The 23,872-nt window shown below is 37.9% G+C and overlaps 1 protein-coding gene across 1 annotated transcript; it reads left to right on the forward strand.

The window, feature by feature from the left end:
* Positions 1 to 19,003: 19,003 nt before the first annotated feature.
* Positions 19,004 to 19,216, forward strand: K441DRAFT_569183 (uncharacterized protein; the record flags this gene model as incomplete). Its single annotated transcript, XM_067643852.1, has 1 exon — positions 19,004 to 19,216. A coding segment is annotated over one exon (213 nt), but the record flags the coding sequence as incomplete, so codon positions are not given.
* Positions 19,217 to 23,872: the final 4,656 nt, after the last annotated feature.

Raw genomic sequence — 23,872 nt, forward strand, 5'->3', positions numbered from 1 at the left:
CTTTACCAGGAAGACCAATTTCGTTAGATTTATTATTAAACTAGGCCAACTTAGTATAGATCTAAAAAAGATTAAGGCTATAGTAAATTGGTAAGAACTAGAGAATATTATATAGTTAAGATCGTTTCTAGGGTTTTGCAATTACTATAGAAGGTTTATAGCGTAATGGTTAAAGGATATTAAGCCATTTACGCGATTAACAAAGAAAGAAGAACTATAGGTATAGGGAAAGAAACAATAAGAACTATTTAAGGAAGTTAAGAGGTTGTTTACCTAGGAGCTAGTTCTTAAAATCTATTAACTAGGACTAGAGACGGTTATAGAAACAGATATATTAGACTTTACACTAGGGGCATACTTTATATAAAAGCATCCAGATAGATGGCACCCAGTAGTATACTATAGTCGGAAGATAACACTACTAGAACTAAACTATAACATCTATAACAAGGAGTTATTAGGTATAATTATAGTACTAAAGAAATAGAGAGCGTTCTTATAAGGTATAGAGAAACTATTTATAGTTAAGACGGATTATAAGAACCTAACGGGGTTTCTAATAACAAAAGAACTTAATTAGAGATAGGTTAAATGGGTAGAGATGCTTATAGAATACTATTTTAAAATTTAGTATACTAAGGGCATAGACAACACGCGAGCCAATGCGTTAAGTTAAAAAGCTGAACTATAAAATAACGAAAAGCCATTAGGGGCTTTATTGCGAAAAGATATAGATAGATTAATTAGGTACAATTATCCAAAAATTATAGTAACTTAAGAAGAGGAGTTAGAGAAAATCTATAAGATACTAGGAAGCTTTTAGGCGTAAAGAATTCTAAAAGCATAACTAAAAGATCTATAGTCGGATATATACGAAAATCGAAAAGCAAAGTATATTTTAAGAAGTATAGCGGAGAACTTTATGGAGGAGTTCTATAAGGGACTAACTTAAGGATATAACGGAGCTATGGGCTTAGTATTAAGACTCTAGGAGGAGTATATTATTAACGGGATCTAAAGGATAGCTAGAAAGGTCACTAAGGAGTATCTAGATTGCTAAAGAAATAAATTAATGAGGTATAAGCTATATAGAGGGCTATAACCTATTAAAATACCAGAGAGACTATAGGAGGTTATATTATAGGACTTTATTATTAAGTTGCTAAAATTAAGAAACCCTATTACCGGGCAATATCACGACGTAATCTTAGTAATAGTAGATAAGCTTATAAAGTGGGGATATTTTATAGCATATATAGAAGAAATCTTAGCGGAAGATGTCGCTAAAATCTATATTAAAGAAGTGTTTGTAAAATATAGAGCACTAAGTAAGATTATATTAGATAGAGATCTAAGATTTATAGCAGTATTCTGGGAGGTATTTTTAGCGAAGCAAGGAGTTTAAGCAGTAACTTCTACCGCATATTATCCGCAGACAGACGGTTAAACAGAAAGGTTAAATTAGACACTAAAGCAGTATCTAAGGCACTGTATTAATCACGCACAGAATAATTGGGTATCGCTATTACTAGTTATATAGTTTATATATAATGTAACACTATAAGAAGGAATAGGTACGTTACTATTTAAGGCGAATTACGGGTATAAGCTAAGAATATTATTATCGTTATGTTAAGCAAAGAAGACAAGTAGTACAGCTAAGTAAAGAATAGAGATTTTAATAAATCTTTATACAGACCTTACGGAAACAGCTAAGGTAGTATAGCAAAGAATAAAGAAATACTACGACGCTAAGAGATCTAAGGGACTAGATCTTAAGGAGGGAGACAAAGTATAGCTACTATATAAAAATTTTAAGAGTTGACGACTAAGCAAAAAGTTGGACTATATTAGACTAAGACCTTTTAAAATTACGTAAAGGATTTTACTGGTCACGTTTAAGTTAAACCTACTAGCTAAAATAAAGATCTACCTAATATAGCATATTATAATACTAGAGCTAGTATATAGGAATATTAAGCTACTAGTTTACAAAGCAGACACACATAGAGGGCAAGAAGAGAATAAATAGTAAGTTTTAAAGATTATTAGTTATAAGGATGTAGATAATAAAATATAGTATAAAGTAAAGTAGATAGGCTATAATAAGACTACCTAGAAGCTACTAGAGAACCTAAAAAATGCTATAGGAAAGGTATAGGAGTATTAGAAGAGAAAAGGTTAGGTAATATTAATAAAGAAGGATCGCTAAAAAACAAGTTACCTAAGGGGGACCCAGAAAGAGCGACTGCTAAATTACTTAGAGTTGTTTTCTTTAGCCGAGGAGAATTAGTTCTCTTATTATTAAGTTCCTATAGACCTTATTCTATAAGTTTCTACTCCTTAAAACGGACCTTCTTACGCACTTTCTTAAGACGAAGAAGACGGGTAGACGCCATAATGTAAGTATCTAGGGCCTTTTGTTCCGTATTATAAGAATACTTAAGCTTAGCGAGAGCCTATAACAGTTTACTATTAAGCCTTATAGCAGTAGATTAAACATAAAACCCTATAACAAATTACTTAGGGAACTTAACGACTATTAAGAACAATAGGACGCGTATATTTAGCGTTAGAGATAAAGCGAACGCTATAGGATAAACGAATATTCGCTTTAGTGCACTCTAAATATAAAGAGGGTTACTGGGAGGAAGGACTCGCCAACGTAATATAAACTAACCCCTTTTTTACACAACGAGAACACGGAGATGGTATTATCTTACTAAGCGATAGTATGCTAGCAACAGTACGAGCATAACACTACGCTTGTGAAGAAGAAGGAGGTTTAAAAACCTTAGGAGATATAATAAGTAACAATGTTAACTAAATTAATTAGATGGATATTATACCTCTAGTAAACAACTTAAAGATATTTAGAATCTTTAAGGATAAAGATAGAAAGGAGGGAGATAGTATTACGGACGCTTTAAGTACGATGCTATAACTACTTAGAGAAGAGTCGGAAGAAGCTAGTTAGTTAATACGGGCACGGTCTAAGATGGAGCCGGTAAAACTATATAATAAGGAATAGTAAGCGAGTTATATAATATTATACGTAGTATACGCAGTGTATAAAAGGAACGTATATATAATACGTATAATACGTATATTATATATAAGAAGGATTTTATAGAAGTACAGTTATATATTTAAGGACCCTTAGTCCCTACCTAGATAGTTCCTTCCTTATAGTAATTCTTAGAATATAATTAAAGTTAATCTGTTAGGCAACTACTCCACCAGTTATTATTACGTTATTGACTTACTTATAATACCTACATACCTAGCCCAATAACGAGCCCACCGTAGTACTTGCTATAAGGTTCCGTTACACCTACGCGTTATATCAGCCTAGTAAACGGTGTTTATCTACGGCTATATAAGGTTTTCTATTATAATACTAATCTTTTTTATAAAGGAAGGCGTTAGGGGTATAGTTTTAGGCTAGATAAGCTGCCTATTCTATATATTAAGCTATAAACCTAAATAGGCTAGCTATTTTCTCTCTAAAATTATATTATAGCTTCTAAGGTCCGTAATAAGGAAGGGGATATTATATTACCTTTATCTATTAACACAAAGGTAGATTCGCAAGATAGTTATAATAGGTAGTCCTATTTATCCGTTATAACCGTAAATAGGGACTAGTTTAGGCAGTTCTTTAAGGGGTGTATTTAAAAAGTTAGCTAGTTTTACAGCACACTTTATATTAATTAAGGTAAAGGCATTTACTCCTAAGTTAGCTAAAGTAGAGGTTAAAACTTAATATTTATTACAAAATAAAGTATAAGGGATAGTGTAGCTTCTTCTACTAATTAGCTAACCTAGATTAATATATAATATATTAATCCCTTTTAACCCTAGAGAGGAGTCTTCCTCTAAAGTTCCTCTTTTTCCGGCTCTATACTGTCCTCCTAAATTAATAGGACCTTATTTATCTTTGCCTTTATTAGGCAGTTCTTTATAGGGTAGCCTATTTAACTATATAAGAAGTAAGCTCCTTAATTGCTAAGGGCTTATATGCGGGGGTCGCTATATATAGGCTAGGTGTACGCTAGGCCTATAGTAGGGGTAGCTGCGCGGCTAGCTGCTGGGTTAACTATAGGAGTTGCCGATTATGCTAGGGCACTATAGGCTATACTCGTAGTACTTACGGCCTAGTTTATAAGGTTTCTGTTACGGCTCGTACAAATACTTCTAAACCGAAGCTTGTAGAATACTGTATTACAAAGATACTAAGCTGAGGAGCAGAAGAAGGTCGAGGAAGGGCTAGGTCTATATACACGAGCCAAGTTTCCAAGCGAGCCCCTAACTAGGCTGCATGTAGACGTCACAGGGGCAGTACCCTAGCGCCGTCACAGTTTCTAGTTTTTAGCTAGTCGGCGCGTACCTTAATTTAATAAAGGCCTTAGTTAATAGCTAGGCAATAGTTCGTAAGTTCCTTTAATATATATACCGTAGTATAAGCTAGTAATACGGCCCGCTATAGGTCTAGGGTAAGCTTATTAAAGAGGTCTAGTAGTAAGTCTTCTTAAGGGATCTAGGCTTATCCTACTAGGTATAGAAAGCGGGTTTAAAAGGCTAAAAAGGTCTCTGTTATTTTTATATTTAGGCTTTTATAGCTAAGGCGGGCGTTTTATACTTTAAAAGGGTCTTTATAAATAGAAGACAAGTATTTAATTATTTCTTCTTTAGAGATAAAGGGGTTTGCTAAGTCTTTAGTATATTANNNGCGTAAATGCATCTANGCNTCTNNNCNAGTACGGCCNAAAANNTAGGCTATTCTGGCTTGGGCGTTAGGGAAGTAGTCTATATTAACTTTAAGCTTATCCTATAATTAAAGCTTCTAATTATTAAATATAGGGTCGGTTCCGTCTATAAGTAGCGGGGGATCCATAACCTTTACCGACTGCTTTAGTACTATATAGGCCTTAGTAGATCTACTAAGGCGCTAAAATAGGGCCTAAAGGACTATAGCAAGTCTTTAGTTATTTAATAATAACTTATTATTAGATATAGGGGTATCTCTAGCTTTAAGCAGCTCTTATAGTTATTTAATTTCAGTATTAGTAGCCGTAAGCTCCGCCTAGGGGGTTAAAACGTTAATTATTTCTTTATCTAAAGTATTTAAGGGTCCTACAGCTGCTTTACCTACTGCTATAGTTCGTGGTATAGTGGTAGGGGTATTAGGTAATTCTGGGTAATTTCTTTAGGGGTTCTGGTCTGTGTATATCTTGTAGGTTCTTTCCTTAGGGTTCTATTCTTTTCTTTTAGGTTCTGTCCTTATAGTCCTAGTAATATCTTTAGGGTCCTATTCTATATTCTTATAAATATTTTTAAGTTCCTTTTTAGAAAGAAAAAGTAGAGTAAGCTTTAGATAATATTAGCGACTTAGTTAATTAAGATATAAGCACGGCAAAAGGGTCGCGTAAGCCTGTGTAATTAGATTGTCTATAAACGAGAATCTAAAGCTAGGAAAAGGAAAGGAGAAGAAGAGCAGCGCCGTTTGGTATTTTATAAGATCTTCACATCACGTAATCGCAATATGCGGCAATCTATGGCAATTTGTAGCAACTTGCCGGTATAAAGTTCTGCCAGTGCCGTAATATATAAGCCCTTAGCAATTAAAAAGCTTACTTCTTATATAGTTAAAAAGGCTATATTATAAAGGACTGCCCTATAGTAGTAAAGATAAATAAGATCTTACTATAAGGAGACTTTATAGATAGAGCGCTATAAGGCATAATTATAGAAATAGGATCAATTATAGAGGAGATAAATCCTTAAGAGGGTAGGGCCTTTAGAATTGTAGAGATTATATACTATAGGTACGTATCTCTAGTATGTAACTAATAGCTATTTAAGGGGTGTTTAGGGGTTGTCCTAAGGGCAACCTAAGGTAACCGCAATAATATCCCTTATATTTGCCCCCCTTCTTATAGTTAATCCCTAATCGCTATTACCTTATAGTAGAGAAAGATTATAAAGGGCTTGTCCCAGAAGGGGTTTAGAGAGATATTAATATACTGTTATATATTACCTAGCTATTTAACCCCTACGTTAAACTCCTAAAAAACCTTAATAAAAAAAATTATAACTAGAGAAAAGATATAAGCATTATAAAAAGACCTATTAAAAGCCTACCGGAAGTATACTATTAACTACTTAGGCTAACTTAAGGATTTTTATATAACTCTATATCTAAGCCTTTATACCAGTTTGTAATTAATTATAAGTATTATAAATAATTTAGTATTCCTAATATAGTTCTATAGAAATAAATAGTAATTCTATACTATGGTTTTCCCAGTATCTAGAGGTATAGGTTACTTAACTAATATAGCATTTAGCAGTTATAAAGCTTTGGTAGTCTTTAGAAGATATAAATAGGGCAATAAATTTTATTTAGAGACGTCTTAGATTAAAGATATAGCTTTATATATCTTATATAGCAAACTACTACAAAATCCTAGGGTTTTTTAACGGCATTACGGTATTTGTTTAAGAGTATAGGCAAAAACTATAAGGTAAACGTGCCTAGAACTCTAATATAGACCAGAAAGAGAAGAACCCCTTATAGGTTAAGCGCCTGCTTATTAAAATATATATATCTATCTACTATTAAAAATAAGACAGAAAAAATATAACTAACCTTAAGGGCTAAATTAGTAAGGTAGTATGTTGTATACTAAATTGGTAATATTCTAACTAGTAAAGGCGTAATTATGTATAGGTCTAAGAGTATATAGATAACGGCGACCATATTAGAAAGGGCTGTACGCTATTAGGTAAAAGACTTATAGGCTAGCTTTAGCTAATTATTACTATTTTAGATATTAAAAGGTTAGATAAGTATAGTATATATATACAGTATACTAGAGCTATAGTAGAGCTGCTTTAGCCATTAAATTATAGACTGCCGTATCTAACACACGGTATAGTTAAGGTAAAAAGGTAGCCGCGCTTAAATGTAAATACTAGGCAAGTACTTAGAGGTAGTCGCTTTTATTTAATGCTATCTATTTGTCGGTATATATATTCGTTTTACGTGTCACGTGCATAGAGCACGTGATCTACGCGAGACGCGTATATATACCATCAAGACGTGTAGATAGAACGAGAAGAATTCACCGACAACACCGCATAGTACATATTATTACGATATATGTATTCTGCACGTTGTTAATGTATACCAACACTAATTAGTGAGCGCGCACAGATCAGGAAACACGCAGATAGCTTGGAAGACAGTTATACTGTCCACCTTACAGCAGATTGGAAGATAGTTATACTCATCCACCTTTTGTATCAGCCTATTTCAGTTGAAGAGAAGAAGAGAAACTACCTAGGAGTACTTGTCTGGTATCCACGACGACTTCTAGATATCTCGTTCTATCTATTTTAGAAGAATTACTACGCAGAACACCTTACCCTACTTAAACAACTTAAACCGCCCCCTAAACCGCCTTCTTAACCACCTCCTTAACCACCTCCTTAACCACCTCCTTAACCACCTCCTTAACCGCCTCCTCAACCGCCTCCTTAACCGTTCCCCTACTTTTACCCTACAAACACCCTTACCTACCTAAATAATATATAAAAATACAAGATGTTAGGAATAGAGAAAGACTGGGAGGAAGAAGCAGCTAAATGGGAAGATGGAATTAACCTAACGGAAGTTACTAAGGACGAGCTAACTAACTATGTATGATGCAAGATATACGTATATACAGAGATATATAACTAGCTAGACTTAACACTCTAGGAATCGTTTTAGGGAGATTTTAAGGACTTTACGGTTAATATCTTTATGCAAATCCACTTATACTGGCTTTAGAAACTACGCGATTGTCTAAATACTAGAGGAGTATAGGTTAACACTAACTATAAACGAGGTAAATCACTCCCTTAATCTTTATACGATATAGTACAAAAAGAAGACTAAACGGAATGGACTAAAGAAGAGATAAACGCACTTAAGAAAAAGTTTAATACTGGTATTAAGTTAAGAAGTATCTAGTATTACAAGACACACGGAACTCTAAAAGAGTAATAAGTAAGACGTTCCTTAGTGCCTATACTTTCCACTATACCTTAATCTATAATTACCTCTACCTTTATACTATCTGTTACGCCTTAACCTGTAATAATAATATAACAACTCTATAAACAACCTACGGACAAGGAGAACCGCCCTATTACTATAACTGGCTATAGAAAGGAAATTATAAATGCAGCTAAGATATATACAGAGGAGTAGAAATACGGTGGCATAAACGAAAGCCTTAACTATAAATTAATAATATTTTACAACATCTATAATTAAGCGGACGTACCCTAAGAAGCTTACCTTAAGGCATTCCCTACTATATTAAAAGGACTAGCTCTAGACTACTTCTATATAAACTAACTGTTCCGCCTACTATTCGCCAAAGCTTACGAGCACCTTTGGAATTTCTTTAAAGGACTAGAATTTTAACGCAAGAACCTAGACGAGTGGAATACTATTACACTTATAATAGTAATGGTAGAAAATATAGACAAGTCTATAAGCAAATGCCTCCAATTGCTAATCTATAGACTTTATTAACTATAGTATGGCCTTAGACCTACCTTATAAACCATAGACTTCCTTTACAATAAAATCGTCACTTCTTGCTAGGGAATACCAGTATATAGATATGCAGTCTCTGACCCACCGGATAACCTTAGAGCCCTTATTAACAAACTCCAATCATCTATTATAGCATATAAGAAAGAGCATGCGGAGAAGATATAAGCTTTCTTTACGGACCGATAATTCTATAGAAGAGATAATAACTATAACCGCAACAACCGCAACAACCGCAACAACCGCAGCAACCCCCCGTATAACCGCAACCGATAGAAACTACGTTGCTTTATATATAATAAGGAAGAATATCGCTTATAGAAACATACCAAGGAGGAGCAAAAAGAGTCTAAGACTAAGTTTAGAAATAAGTTTAAGGACCGCTTCTAGGAGTAAATAAAGCAATATATTATAGACTACGAAGGCAATAACGACGAGGACAATAACGAGGACGACGAGATCACTAACGCATTTAATGCTTTGGTAATTAACATGGACCCTAACACTCTACTAAACGAGGACAACCAGGCCACAGTATACTACACTTTATACGGTAAGATCGAACTAGATAATATAACCGCTATAGCTTTAGAACTGGCCAACAGAGCTTATAGCCACGTAGTTACAACCATCGATACTATAATAGATGCATTTACTACTAATATAGACCCGTTTGCGTATAATATAACCTTATACTATACCTTAACAAAGTTTATAGGTGTAATAATCGATACTAGAGCCTCTAAACGTTCTATAGTAGGATACAGTTAGTTTCTTATACTTTAGAAGATTAATAAAGTATAGTTAAACGAGTCTATAAGAGGTATAGTTAGCGTATAGTTTAGAATAGGTTCTACATCCTCTATTAGTTCTATTAAGGTAGATATACTAATAGGTATAGTAGAGTTCCACGTTATTAAAGTTAATACCCCTTTCCTACTTTGCTTAGTAGATATAGATAACTTACGAGTGTACTTTAACAACTTAAAGAATGTCCTAATAACCCCCTTAAAGACTGTACCAGTTGTACGCTAATTCGGACACCTATTTCTACTATAGGATACCTCGTTATATGTGTTTATTATAAAGTCTTTTAACTAAAACTTATACTACTTAACTAATGTAGAATTGCGACGCCTATACTGACACTTTAAACACCCGTTAGTAGAGCAACTCAAGAGAATATTAGACCGCGCTAGCTATAAAAATGATGCTAATTAAAAGACACTTAAGTATATCACCTACTACTGCTTATACTATTAAAAGCACGGAAAGTCACTAGGCAGATTTAGATTTACCTTAAAGGATGACATTAATTTTAACTATTGCATTATCGTTAACATTTTGTATATTAACAGTAAGCCTATACTTTATATTGTTAATAAAGGCACCCAATTTTAAATAGGCAGATAGTTATAGAATATTAGCGCTAAGTATATATGGGACATATTATAAGTATGCTAGATTAATATATACCTAGGCCCCCTAGATATAATTGCATATAATATAGGAAAGAACTTTATTAGTAGAGAGTTTAAGCAATACGCGGTTAATATGGGCACTACTATAAAGAGCGTACCGGTTAAAGCTCACAACTTAATTGGCATGGTAGAGCATTACTACGGCCCCTTGCGATGTATATACCATATTATTACTTCTAAGATACTAGGAATTAATAAGGATATAGCACTGCAAATAGCCTTTAAAGCAATTAACGACTTTATAGGACTAGACGGCCTAATACCTATACTGTTGGTATTTGGAGCGTACCCCTAAATAACAGAGTCTAATATACCTTCACCTATAGTGATATAGCGTACGATTGCATTTAAGAAAGCTATAGAGGAAGTAAAGAAGATATGAGCGGAGCGCTAGGTTGTAGATGTACTTAATATATATAATAGCCCCAGTACTACCGCAATTTATAATCTACCCCTTAACTCTTTAGTATTAGTCTAGAGAGAAGGTAATATAGGACAACTTAGATACTAGGCAGGACCATACAACCTACTAAATATTAAAGGAGAAATATATACTGTTAACCTACCTAGCGGCCCTATAAAGTTCCGTAGTACTGCTATTAAACCGTACTTAATAGACCCTAGAAATATTCACGTTAAAGATATTTAAGATGACGGCACCTAAGTTAACAATATTTAAGTTAACAAAACTGCCTGTATATATAAACCGTCCCTTACTAAAACTAGAGAAGCATAACCACCTTGCTGAGGAAGAGGAAGACCCCGTAAGTATCCCCTTCACGTTAATACTGCTAATATTACTATATTCTTGTAAGAGGACAGCAACTATAAGCAGTTTAAAACGTCCTGTTAAAAAGAAATTATAGGACTAATTAAAAAGGGCGTATTTAAGATAATTAACCCTTAAGATATACCCGCAGGAGTTAGAATCTTTAACTCACGATTTGTAGATAAGATTAAGAACCCTAGTACTAATAAAGCCTTTAAGAAATTGAGACTTGTCGTCTAAGCGTATAACGATCTTGAAAAGGGCATTATACTAACCCAGTTACCTACTATTTAACGAGTCAGCTAACGCCTTATTCTATGCATCGCAGCGATACTATAAGGCAACGGCATATAGTTATACCTATAAGATATCTCTTAGGCGTATATCTAATCTCTTACAAAGCTAAATTAAGACTTCTATATCCGACTACCTTATAAGTTAAGAAGCCAACTAGGCATCGGAAAGAACTCGATCCTAAAGGTAATTAAGCCTTTATATAGTATTTTAGAAGTAGGCAATTACTAGTTTATAACCTACTATAATTATTATATTAAGGAATTAGATATAAACTTATTAATGTATAACCTGTGCCTCTTATAGAGCAACACTCCTAACTACTTTAGTATTATTAGCCTTTAAACTAATGACACTCTATTTCTGGCTAATACTACCTTTACAGACGCGGAGTAATAATATTTAGAAAAGGCTTAATTTCTTATAAAAGAACGCGAGCAACTTACGGTTAAGCAGTCACTTAAATTCAACGGATGTATTATTTAACTCTCTCGGAAAGGCAATATTATAATAACCTAGGAATACTAGTGCAAGAACCTAAATACGGTCTACCTTAGTAAAATAGCTATAACTACGAGCTTAAGAGGCATTGTCCGTAATGCACTAACTATAAAGAAATAATACGTTGCGCAACGCGTAAGAGGTGTATATATTGCCTCTATATGCCAACTAGAAGCTTTATTTAATCTCTCTTTTACCACCTAGGTAATTAACCCTAAGAAGAAAGACGTTATAGTACTTAATAAACAACTATAATTGCAGATTAATAATCCAATAAGAGGCCTTACGTTTATTAAATTAGACATTAACATATTACGCCTACTTACCTTTATCAGTAAAATGTGTGTACCTCCTAACAGTACTAACAGCTCCTAACAGCTCCTGTTAGGGCTGTTAGGAGCTCTAGGAGACACTTACACTCGGCATTCTGTCAGGAACCTGTTAGGAGGTCGCCCGGACCACTAGGACCACTAGGACCTCTAGGACCTCTAGGACCTCCAGGACCATTAGGACTATTAGGACCATTAGGACCATTAGGACAACAATAAAAATTCTAAATTTAAAAATAAGGTATATTAACACTCCAGTATTTACAGCTAGTTAAAAAATACAAAATTATTTTAATTATATATAATCTAAATAATCTAAATCAATCTCTCCTGTCTACCGCCTGTGTCTCTACGATTGCTTGGGCGTCAGGCGATTGACTAAGGAGCCTCTTGCGGAGGCTCCAAATCGTCAATTGGCGGTGTTCCCGATGATCCGCTAGCCGTGTGCTGATTTCCTAACTAGGCCTAGTGCCTGCCTGCCTGCCTGCCTGCCTGTCCTACCTATCTGTGCCTGCCTGTGCCTGTCGTGCCTACCTATCTATGCCTACCTATCTGTATCTGTAATTCGGGGGAGAGGTCGGCCCGATCGAAGGCTCTGCTTGATTCGATTGCGATTGATTGTATTAATTCGAATCGTTCTCCATGGGCGTTCGTTGGCTGTATGTTTGAACGGTGGTCGTCTGGGGTGCCTCCCTAGGAGGCCTTAATTTGATTTGATTCGGTAATAGGCTGATATTAAGGCTCTGGTTCGATTCGATCGATTGATCGAATCGATCGTGGTGTTCGCTGGCTGGTCGTTCGAACGATTATCGTCTAGTTCTAACGATGGTCCTCTCCTACTTGCCTGCCTACCTGCCTGCCTACCTACCTACTTACCTACCTACCTACCTACCTACCTACCTGCCTGCCTGTGTGTGTCAGTATCTGATTTAATTCGGGGGAGAGGTCGGCCCAATCGAAGGCTCTAATTGATCCAGGTCGTTCTCTATGGCCGTTCGCTAGCTGTATATTTAAACGGTAGTCGTCTAGGGTGCCTCCCTAGGAGGCCTTGATACGATTTGGTAATGGGCCAATATTAAATTCGATTAATCGATTAATTGAATCGTTCGTGGTCTTCGCTAGCTGGTTGTTCGAAAGGTTGTCGTCTAGTTTTTATAACGGTTGTCTGGTTCTGGCGTGTTGGAATTACAAGGTTATAGGGTCACAGCGGAGGTATCTTGAGGGTCTAATTAATGATAGAGATAACGCAGACGATAATATTGATTGATTCGTGATGCAGTAGATGCGGTTAATATCTATATAGATTAACATGCAGAGCTCGCTCTCGCGACGTGTCCAGAGCTTAGTTAGCATCTCTCGCTTAATTCTAATACTTCCCTATACTGACGACGCTCTACTCGTCTATCCTAAATAGGCAATTATAAAGCTATTCCTAAATACCTTATAAGCGCCATTCGGCCTACATACAGAGGGAAAACCTATAGCAGGCGAAAAACCTCCGTAACTTGCTCCGTCAGCTACTCCGTTAGCTACCAATTCCTAACGTTATATAGTACTTCGTAAATTAGTTAATTAGTAGCTGTTTCGTAAGTATGTCTCCAGGTTAATCTTTACCTAGTATATACACTACCTTAAGTTAATCTTTTTAAACCATGTCGTTTCGTATAAAGAGGTATTAAGTCTCAATATACTTAGCTTTCTAGTGGTACTTCGTGTCGTACAAAAGGTCTACTATACCCTTATTGTCGCAATACAGCGTAGGGACAAAAGGGTTGTTGTTGTCGTCGTCGTCTCTCTCTCCTAAATCTCTCATTAGCTTCTTAAGCCATACTGCTAACCTTACTCCTTCTAACGCTGCTATAATCTCTACTTCTATTAAACTTAATACCGTTAACTTCTATCTTTAAGCCATCTAGATCACTGCTCCCCTATAGCGTACAACTGCTATACCCTAGAATAATATCCGATCGTATTCTGTTCCCCACATAGCGTTAGTAAAGATACTATAGCCAGTAGGTAGGTTAGCCAACGTAAGCTTATATAGAGAAAGGTAAATCTTTTAATTTAAGAAGGTAATTCCAGTTTTGAGAGTACCGTTTAGATATCATAGTAGCTGCTTACTTAAACGGTAATGTAATTCTCCTAGTGCTACTATAAACCTAGCTAGCTAACTAATAGCATAGCTGGTATCAGGACGCGTATAATTCAAGAGGTAGATTATAAAGCCAATAATCTATCGGTATACTATCGCGTTATTATACTTAAGAAGACTTTCAATATTAGGTTTCAGAATAGTACCAGCTAGTATTAGTAGCTTAACCAGATTACAGTTATCCATTTTCAGCCGTTTAAGTAGCTTCTTAGTATACATTATCTAATATAGCTTAAGGGTTTGGTTCGTACGATCTTAATTAATTTAGAAGCCTATAAATACTTCTACAGAACCTAGGTCTTTACATCTCCATTCTCTTAAGATTCTTATCTTCGTAATATTAAGGTATCGGCGCTTTCCTACAATTAGCATATTATTAATAAATAGCAAGATATATACTTCATTTCCTATAAAGAGATTAGGGTTAGCTTTAGCTGCTTTCAAACCTATGTTTTTAAAGAACTTCTTAACTATCTAAAACCATTCTCTTGGTGCCTGCTTTAGGCCGTAAAGTAACTTATTTAGCTTTAAGTAAACGTCCTTTACCCCCTTAAGGTTAGGATTAAAGTCTCTTAGTAGGTTAGAAATCTACATATAAATCTATTCTTATAACGGCGGGTTTAAGAATACAGTTTTAACGTCAATGTGGTTAAGCTTAAGGTCTTTAGCTACTACCTTTGCCATTAGGAACCTAAAGGTGTTATATTATATAATAGACGTAAATATCTTAAAATAGTTAATATCGGGGGTCTACTTATCTCCCTAAATGCATAGTCTTGCCTTCTTACAAATTACTTCTCCCTTAGCGTTATACTTATACTTTAGAACTAGCTTACTTAGGAGTAACAACCTTCCTTCTAGTACTCTCCCCCTTACGATAGTATAGGTGTGCATTCTCTTAAGAGAGAGAAATTCTTTAAAGATAGCTTTTATCCAGCTAGGAGCATCCTCCCTTAAGGCCTAATCTAACTTAATAGCGTTAAAAGGTGCTATAGGTGCTCCTATAGAGGTAGTGTTCTCAGCTTCCAGGTGGATAGCTTTTATAGCTATTACTAACTAAACCACCATATTGTTAAAAACCCTTATATTTGGTAACCTTCTAGACCTTATTCTCTGCGCATAAGGAATATATATTAATGTACTTTATACGGGCGTCCTACCCTTTACATCACCTTATAGATTTAAGCGTCCCACTTAATCTTAACTTAGGCTTCCCACTTAATTTAAGCGGCCTACTTAGTCTTAACCTAGGCTTCCTACTTAGCTTAAACGGCCCACTCGGTTACTATCTGGCCTACTCTTAGTTCTTATAACTAGAGTCTCTATTAGCGCGTTTAAGGTAATAGGGGGAGGTCTAGGTCGGTTCGGAGCTTAGCTTATAGTATAATTTAAGCGTCCCGCTTAATCTTAACCTAGGCTTCCTACTTAATTAGAGCGGCCCACTTAGTTACTATATCTCGTAGCTTAACTTATAGTATGTACCTAACGTGCTCTATAAGGGAACCTATACTTATTTACTTTAGCATCTCTAAAGAGCTTAATTGCTTACATATGCAGGTTCATTATCTTAAATTAACTACTTCCTTTTAACCCTATAAAAGCGTAGTTAGGTTTTATCCTTAAATCGTACTTCCTAGGGTGTTTCTTAAGCGTATTAATTAGGTTAGTATAATACCTAAAGATAACTAGATTCTTAAGGTTAGGGACTTAATAGGTATATACCTTATAGGGTATAATAGCACCACTATACTCGTTGTTAAATGGAAGTGCTAAGGTTAGTATTTAATTCTTAATCCAGATAGTATATTCGACTGCGTAGCACTAGAGCTCTACTAGTACATTTCCTTAAAATAGCAGTGACCTTATCTTATAGTTAACTATATAGATCACGCGCTCAATTACGCCATTATATAAGTGCTTGTATAGCAGGCAAGGTTCAAAATCAATACCCTAAGATATTAATTCGTCTTAAAGTCTGCGGCCGAACTCCCCCTTTCTATTATCCGCTCAAATCCAGACAGCTCTATTACCAGTAAATCTCTCTACCCTTACAATAATCTCTTTAATATACAGCAGTACCTCTTCGGTTTAGAGGGTTTTAAGGAAAATAACCTAAGTATAGCGTGTGGCGTTATCTAGGGCTAGGAGATAGTAGTTATAACCTCTAGTTAATATACCGATTCGTCCCATAGTATCTAGGTATAGTCCTTAACTAAATACCTTCTCGCGCCTAGTCGTCTTCTTACTTAGTATTTCTTGCATCTTCCCTACTAGATAAGCTTCGCACATACTCTTGCCGACTAATACTAGTCTCTTCTTAAGCTTTATATCTAGTAAGGAGTGCTATAGCTTAAATAGGTCGCTGTAATTTATATATCTAGTTCGGCGGTACTATAGCTTAGCATCTATTTCGTTAAGATTTAGTTATAAATTATATACTTCCGCCATCGCATTAAGTGCTTCCTAATACTCTTATAGTACGTAGAGGTTGTTCTTTATAATAGCCTTAAATATCACACCTAATTTATGCTTACTAGTAGCTTAATTGTCTATATTAAAGGTAATTAAGTAGCCTTCCTAAGTGAGAGTCCTTACTAAGATTAGCTTAATTGTCTTAAACGAAGGTACAAGCTAGACGTCTTTTAGCTTTAGGGTACCAATTTAAGCTTAGCTATATCCTACAGTAGGGATAATAATCCTATTTATAGTACGGACCTATTAAGGCGTATTCTATCTCTTTAAATATATTAGGTCTAATTAGTTACTAGTAAAGTGCTTAGTTATACCTAAGTTAAGAGCCTAAGCTAGAGACGTTATTATAAGTATAGCACGTTTAGGGTCAGAGTTAAGGTAGATTAAATCGCTATCAAATTCGTCTTCTGCTATTGCTATATTTTCTACTTCCTTTACCTTAGGAGCACCTTAATCTATCTTTCTAGCGTTGTTAAATCGGAATTAGTTAAGTAGGGGATAGTCTTTCTAGTAGTAACCTTTCTAATAATATACTCTGCACTCGTCTCTTTCTAATTATCTTAGCTCTTTGCTTACTTAAGACGACGAGCTATAGCGATAACGCGATAAGGAATAATTAAATCTACTAGCACAACCTCTAGCCCTTATTCAACCTCAACCTTAATTTCCCCTTCTCCCCCTAGGTTCGTCTTTCCTCTTATATACAAGTACTACATTTTATACTTATATAGGGAGAGCAGTCTCTTGCTCCTAAAGAAGGGTAATACAGCTCTTAAGGTCTCGTTTATCTCGTAAGCACTAGGTCTTCGCATTCTGCCACATAACATCGCTTAGGAGGGCTAAGAGAAGCTACTCTTTAATATCATCGTTAGTAAGTACTTAAGGCGTTAAGGCTAAATTAATCTTAAATTAATTAAGTATACGAAGGAACTTAACAATTCGCATCTTTATAGGGTCGAATATAGTGCTATAGAACTCCCTATAAAGTCTAGAGATATAGACCTCGTCATTGGCCTTATTAAACTTCTTTATTCCTTCCCACATTCCTTAAATATCGTACGCCTTTATTATTGCACGCATCTCTTCCTAACGGTTGTCTCCTATTAAATTATAGATAATCTTATTTGCCTCCCCTCGTCTTCTTCTTCTATTAGCTAAATTAACTTAATTTAAGTCCTCTGTACTAGTGATGAAATCCCATCCTTCTAATATAATTAGGGCTACCTCATAGGTGCGCTCCCAGTCTGCATAGTTATCTTTATTAAAAATAACGATTTTACCTACCTTATAATCATATATAGGTGTCGTTAAGGTTAAGGTAGAGGAGGTTATTTAGAGCGTCGATTTTTTAAGTTAGGAGAGGTATCGCTACCCAGGCTTATAACCTGTTGGAATTATAAGGTTATAGGGTCACAGCGGAGGTATTTTAAGGGTCTAATTAATAATAGAGATGACGCAGACAATAATATTAATTAATTCGTGATGCAGTAGATGCGGTTAATGTCTATATAGATTGACATGCAGAGCTCGCTCTCGCGACGTGTCCAGAGCTTAGTCAGCATCTCTCGCTTAATTCTGACATGGCGACGGTCGTCTGGTTCTAGCGACGGTCGTCTGGTTCTGGCGACGGTTGTCTGGTTCTGGCGACGGTCGTCTAGTTCTGGCGACGGTTGTCTGGTTCTGGCGACGGTCGTCTAGTTCTAGCGACGGTCGTCTGGTTTTGGCGACGGTCCTCTGCTAGCTGCCGTTCTAGTGCCTCCTAAGGGAGGATATAAGGAAGGGTAAAGAATGGGGTGACTGTAAAGGGAGTAACTTGGCAGAGGTATGTGTAGGTTATTAGGAATATAGCGGGGACCTAATAGCACTGTGTGTCGCGCGCACGCGTATATAGGGTTGTGTCGCATTAGGGGGGAGGTATTCTATTAGGGGAGGTATCACAGTGGGGAGGGTGTCGCATTGGGGGGGTGTCTTAAGGGGTGTGCATAGGAGGTGTCGCTTTAGGGGGGGGTTAGGAGGGATATTACTTAGGGGTATCCTATTAGGAACCTAATAGGAAAATTAGGAAAATTAAGATCCTATTAGGAATAATTAGGAAATACTAGTTTCCTATTAGGACCCTAACAGGACTATAAGAGGATAATTAGGAAATTAAAGATCCTGCTAGAAGCCTATTAGGACAACTAGGACAATTAAGAAAATTAAAATCCTGCTAGGAGCCTGCTAGGAGCCTACTAGGACAATTAGGACCTCTAGGAAAGTCAAAATCCTATTAGGAGGCCTTTAGGATCTTAGCACTCTAATAAAATGCTAATATTTACTAATACCTTATTCGCCAATAATAAGGACCTTTTATTATAAATAGGATATATACTAGTATTAAAGGACGCGTTATATAAGGCTAACATTATTTACTGGTCGTTAATTAAGTGTAAGAGAGTCATTAGAAGCGTACTAGCTTTAGAACTCTACGTAATAGCCTACGGATTTAACATCGGCGCCGCAATTAAGTCAATTGTTAAACAACTCCTACAGATCGAACTCCTACTTGTACTTTGCACCGACTTAAAATTACTCTATAAATGCCTTATTAAACTAGGCACTATATAAGAGAAACGTCTTATAATAGACGTTATGTATCTCCGTTAGTTATATAAGCGCAAAGAGATTACGGAAGTTAAGTAGATTCATCAGGAATTTTTTTTTTAGGCGTATTGTTGCAGTTTGCGGCAAGTTGCGCAAACTGTACAATCGCGGCAGTGGTATATGGTCGTTAGCGGTTTGTACGTTTTNCGGCAACCTNCGCAGAGCTGCGCAGAGCCTGTGCGTTTTGCAGNAACCTGCGCAGAGCTACGCANAGCCTACGGCACCTCGCGCAGAGCCTGTGCGTTTTACAGCACCTCGCGTAGAGCCTATGCGTTTCGCACGTTTTATACATTTCGCANATTTCGCACGTTTTGCAACAAAAAAATACCTTAATAAATATTTTCTAAATTTATTAAATAATTATATATTTTCATAGATTGCTATAATATACTTTTAAATATATTTATATTATAACTATATAAAATATAGAGCTATCTACTTAGGTAAAGGGAAAGCCTCTTATAGAGGCTCNAAATCGTTAATTAACGGTATTCCTAANAATCTGCTAAGGCCTACCTACCTACCTACTTACCTNCCTNCCTACCTACCTANCTACNTACCTACCTACCTGCCTGCCTACCTGCCTACCTATTTATCTGTCTGTCTATCTGTCTATCTATCTATCTATTTATCTATACCTACCTGTCTATATTACCTTNATTTAATCTATCAATTAAATCGTTTATAGTGTTCGCTGGCTGGTTNTTTAAACGGTTGTTGTCTGGCTCTAGCAGCGGTCGTATGGCTCTGGCGAGGTCGTGTAGCTCTGGCGACGGTTGTGTGGTTCTGGCGACGGTTATCTGGCTTTAACGACGGTTATCTAGCTCTGACGACGGTCGTCTGGTTCTGGCGACGGTCATCTGGTTCTGGCGACGGTGACGGTTGTCTAGTTCTGGCGACGGTCGTCTAGTCGTCTAGTTCTGGCGACGGTCGACGGTCGTCTGGTTCTGGCAACGGTCGTCTGGCTCCGGCGACGGTCGTCTGGCTCTGGCGACGGTCGACGGTCGTCTGGTTCTGGCGACGGTCGTCTAGCTCCGGCGACGGGTCGTCTGGCTCTAACGACGGTCGTCTGGCTCTGGCGATGGGTCGACGGTCGTCTGGCTCCGGCGACGGTCGTCTGGCTCTGGCTCTGGCGACGGTCGTCTGGTTCTGCGACGGTCGTCTCGGCGACGGTCGTCTGGTTCTGGCGACGGTCGTCTGGTCGTCTGGTTCGGCGACGGTCGTCTGGCTCCGGCGACGTCGTCTGGCTCTGACGACGGTCGTCTGGCTCTGGCGATGGTCGACGGTCGTCTGGCTCTGGCGATGGTCGACGGTCGTCTGGCTCCGGCGACGGTCGTCTGGCTCTGGCTCTGGCGACGGTCGTCTGGTTCTGGCGACGGTTGTCTGGTTCTGGCGACGGTCGTCTGGTCGTCTGGTTCTGGCGACGGTCGTTTGGCTCCGGCGACGGTCGTCTGGCTCTGACGACGGTCGTCTGGCTCTGGCGATGGTTGACGGTCCGTCTGGCTCCGGCGACGGTCGTCTGGCTCTGGCGATGGTCGACGGTCGTCTGGTTCTGCGGACGGTTGTCTGGCTCCGGCGACGGTCGTCTGACTCCGGCGACGGTCGTCTGGCTCTGACGACGTCGTCTGGCTCTGGCGACGGTCGACGGTTCGTCTGGTTCTGGCGACGGTCGTCTGGTTCTGGCGACGGTCCTCAGCTGGCTGCCGTTCTGGTGGCCTCCCTAGGTAGGGAGGATGTAAGGAAGGAAGGGTAAAAAATAAGGTGGCTACCCTAGGTGTATGTGTTAGAGGCTATCGGGAATATAGCGGGACCCGATAGTAATGTATCATGCGGAGCTTTGTGCAGAGCCTCCGTACGCAAAGCTTCGCGCAGAGCCTCGTGCAGAGGCCTCCGTACGTAGAGCTTTGTGTAGAGCTTCGTATAGAGCTTTATGGAGAGCTTTCGAGTAGAGCTTCGTGCAGAGCCTCTGTACGCAGAGCTTCGTGTAAAAGCCTCGTGTAGAGGCCTTGTGTAAAGCTTCGTGCAGAGCTTCGTGCAGAGCTTTAAGCAGAGCTTCGCGTAGAGCTTCGAGCAGAGCCTCGTGTAGGCTTTGAGCAGAGCTTTAAGTAGAGCTTTGTGTAGAGCTTCGAGCAGAGCTTTGTGTAGAGCTTTGAGTGGAGCTTCGTGCAAAGGCTTTGTGTAGAGCTTTGTGTAAAGCTTTGAGCGGAGCTTTGTGTAGAGCTTCGAGCAGAGCTTTAAGCAGAGCTTCGTGCGGAGCTTTGTGTAGAGCTTCGAGCAGAGCTTCGAGCAGAGGCTTCGAGCAGAGCTTTGAGCAGAGCTTCGAGCAGAGCTTTGTGTAGAGCTTCGAGCAGAGCTTTGTGTAGAGCTTCGAGCAGAGCTTTGTGTAGAGCTTCGAGCAGAGCTTTGTGTAGAGCTTTGAGCAGAGCTTTGTATAGAGCTTCGAGCGGAGCTTCGTGCAAAGCTTCGTGTAGAGCTTCGTGTAAAGCTTTGAGCGGAGCTTTGCGCAGAGCTTCGAGCGGAGCTTTGTGTAGAGCTTCGTGCGGAGCTTTGTGCGGAGCTTTGTGCAGAGCTTTNAGTAGAGCTTCGTGTAGAGCTTTGTGTAGAGCTTTGTGTAGAGCTTCGAGCAGAGCTTCGAGCAGAGCTTTATGTAGAGCTTCGTGTAGAGCTTCGTGTAGAGCTTCGAGCAGAGCTTTGAGCAGAGCTTTATGTAGAGCTTCGAGCAGAGCTTCGTGTAAAGCTTCGTGTAGAGTTTTGTGTAGAGCTTCGTGCAGAGCTTCGTGTAGAGCTTCGTATAGAGCTTTGAGCAGAGCTTCGAGCAGAGCTTTATATAGAGCTTCGAGCAGAGCTTCGTGTAAAGCTTTGTGCAGAACCTTGTGTAGAGCTTNGTGTAGAGCCTCGTGTAGAGCTTCGTGCAGAGCTTTATGTAGAGCTTTGTGGTTATAGTATTAGGATTTTTTTTAGGCGCGTTATTGCAGCTAAAAATTAGGGTCTGCAAAACCTGTATAAGCCGCGATTTCAGTAATTTATAGTAATTTGCACGAGTAGCCTGTATATTTATAGTAATTTATAGTAATTTGCATAAGTAGCCTATGTGTTTGTAGCAAATTGCCGTAAGTTGCCGCAAATCGCTAAAATCGCGACTTACGCAGGTTTTGCAGACCCTGATTTTCGCTTGCGACAACGTGCCTAAAAAAAAATTTCCTGATGTTAACGGTAATAGCAACCCTACTAACTCAATAACTAAGAGCAAGGCATCTACGGCTCTTAAGAAGTTAATTAATATTAATTACTTAGAACTGTAGACTATAGAGTAGGTTAAACGAACAAACTAAGATTTAGCGTAGCGTTGTGACAGTGCCATATTCTACGGACCGTAAATTTAACTAGCTAATTAGGATTTTCCATACCTAGCATGGAAAATCGCTATTGGCTCGCTTACCACTAGCGCCTTAGCGACCCTCGCGATATGTCCGCTTACTACCCCTACCAATTCTCCTTCTCCTTAACTTAGTATCTTCGTTAAATAGCAATTATTATTGGACACCCCCATGACACCTTACACGTGTCCACCTATTTCCACCAACTTAGCAATTAGAGACTGACCGTAAGACAGCAACCTAACGGCAGTCTACGGCAATCTACGGCATTCTGCTATATTCTGCTAAGTCCACCAAGTCCTGCTAAGCTCTGCTAGGACTACTACTCGAATCCTATTCTGCGGAGAAGCTATTATGTATTACGGACGGAAGAGCTAGTTATTGCGTATACGCTACGAATAACGGGAATAGTACGATTTGGTTTCCTTTAGAGTTGCTCCAGTGTCGGTATATATATTCGTTTTACGTGTCACGTGCATAGAGCACGTGATCTACGCGAGACGCGTATATGTACCATTAAGACGTGTAGATAGAACGAGAAGAATCTACTAACAACACCGCATAGTACGTATTATTACGATATATGTATTCTGCACGTTATTAATACATACCAACACTATTCTATAAAGCGCGTATATTATTCTAGCCGCTACTTCTTATCTAGATTTATACTACGTTAATAATTATATTAATTAGGACTAATATAATACTCTATACTTAGACAACTTTCTTAAAAAAGGAACTCGCATTATGTAACGGAATCCCCCAGAAGGTACATATTAGATAAGACAGTAGGAGGTTTTATCTATATCCTATCTATATTCCATCTACGTCCTAAGAGATATAGTTAGATAGATAAGGGGTAAAGGGTTTTGCTAGCGTTTTAGAAGGATTATATAGGGAGCTAGTTTTCCTCTAGAGAAGAGCTAGCGATTAGTCTCTAAATAGAAGAGGTTAGAAAGCATTGTCCTTTATATATAAAGATTATTCTACCTTAACTTATCTTCTACTTACCTATAACTCTTATTCTATACTATTAATTAAATAATTATACGTTCCGGTTAGACTGGCCTCTTATAATTTTAATTGCTTATAATCCTTTACGGAAGGAACGTACGGCTATTAATTAACGATAACGGGCCATACCTCCTTACTCCTTAGAACGACGCCCCTACTATAGGAGGCTTAGAGAGTCTCCTTAGAGGAGTATATTCCCTCTTTTTATAAAGAAGCTACGGCTGGT

Source organism: Cenococcum geophilum (assembly GCF_001692895.1).
Source record: "Cenococcum geophilum 1.58 unplaced genomic scaffold K441scaffold_30, whole genome shotgun sequence".
NCBI lineage: Eukaryota > Fungi > Ascomycota > Dothideomycetes > Gloniales > Gloniaceae > Cenococcum > Cenococcum geophilum.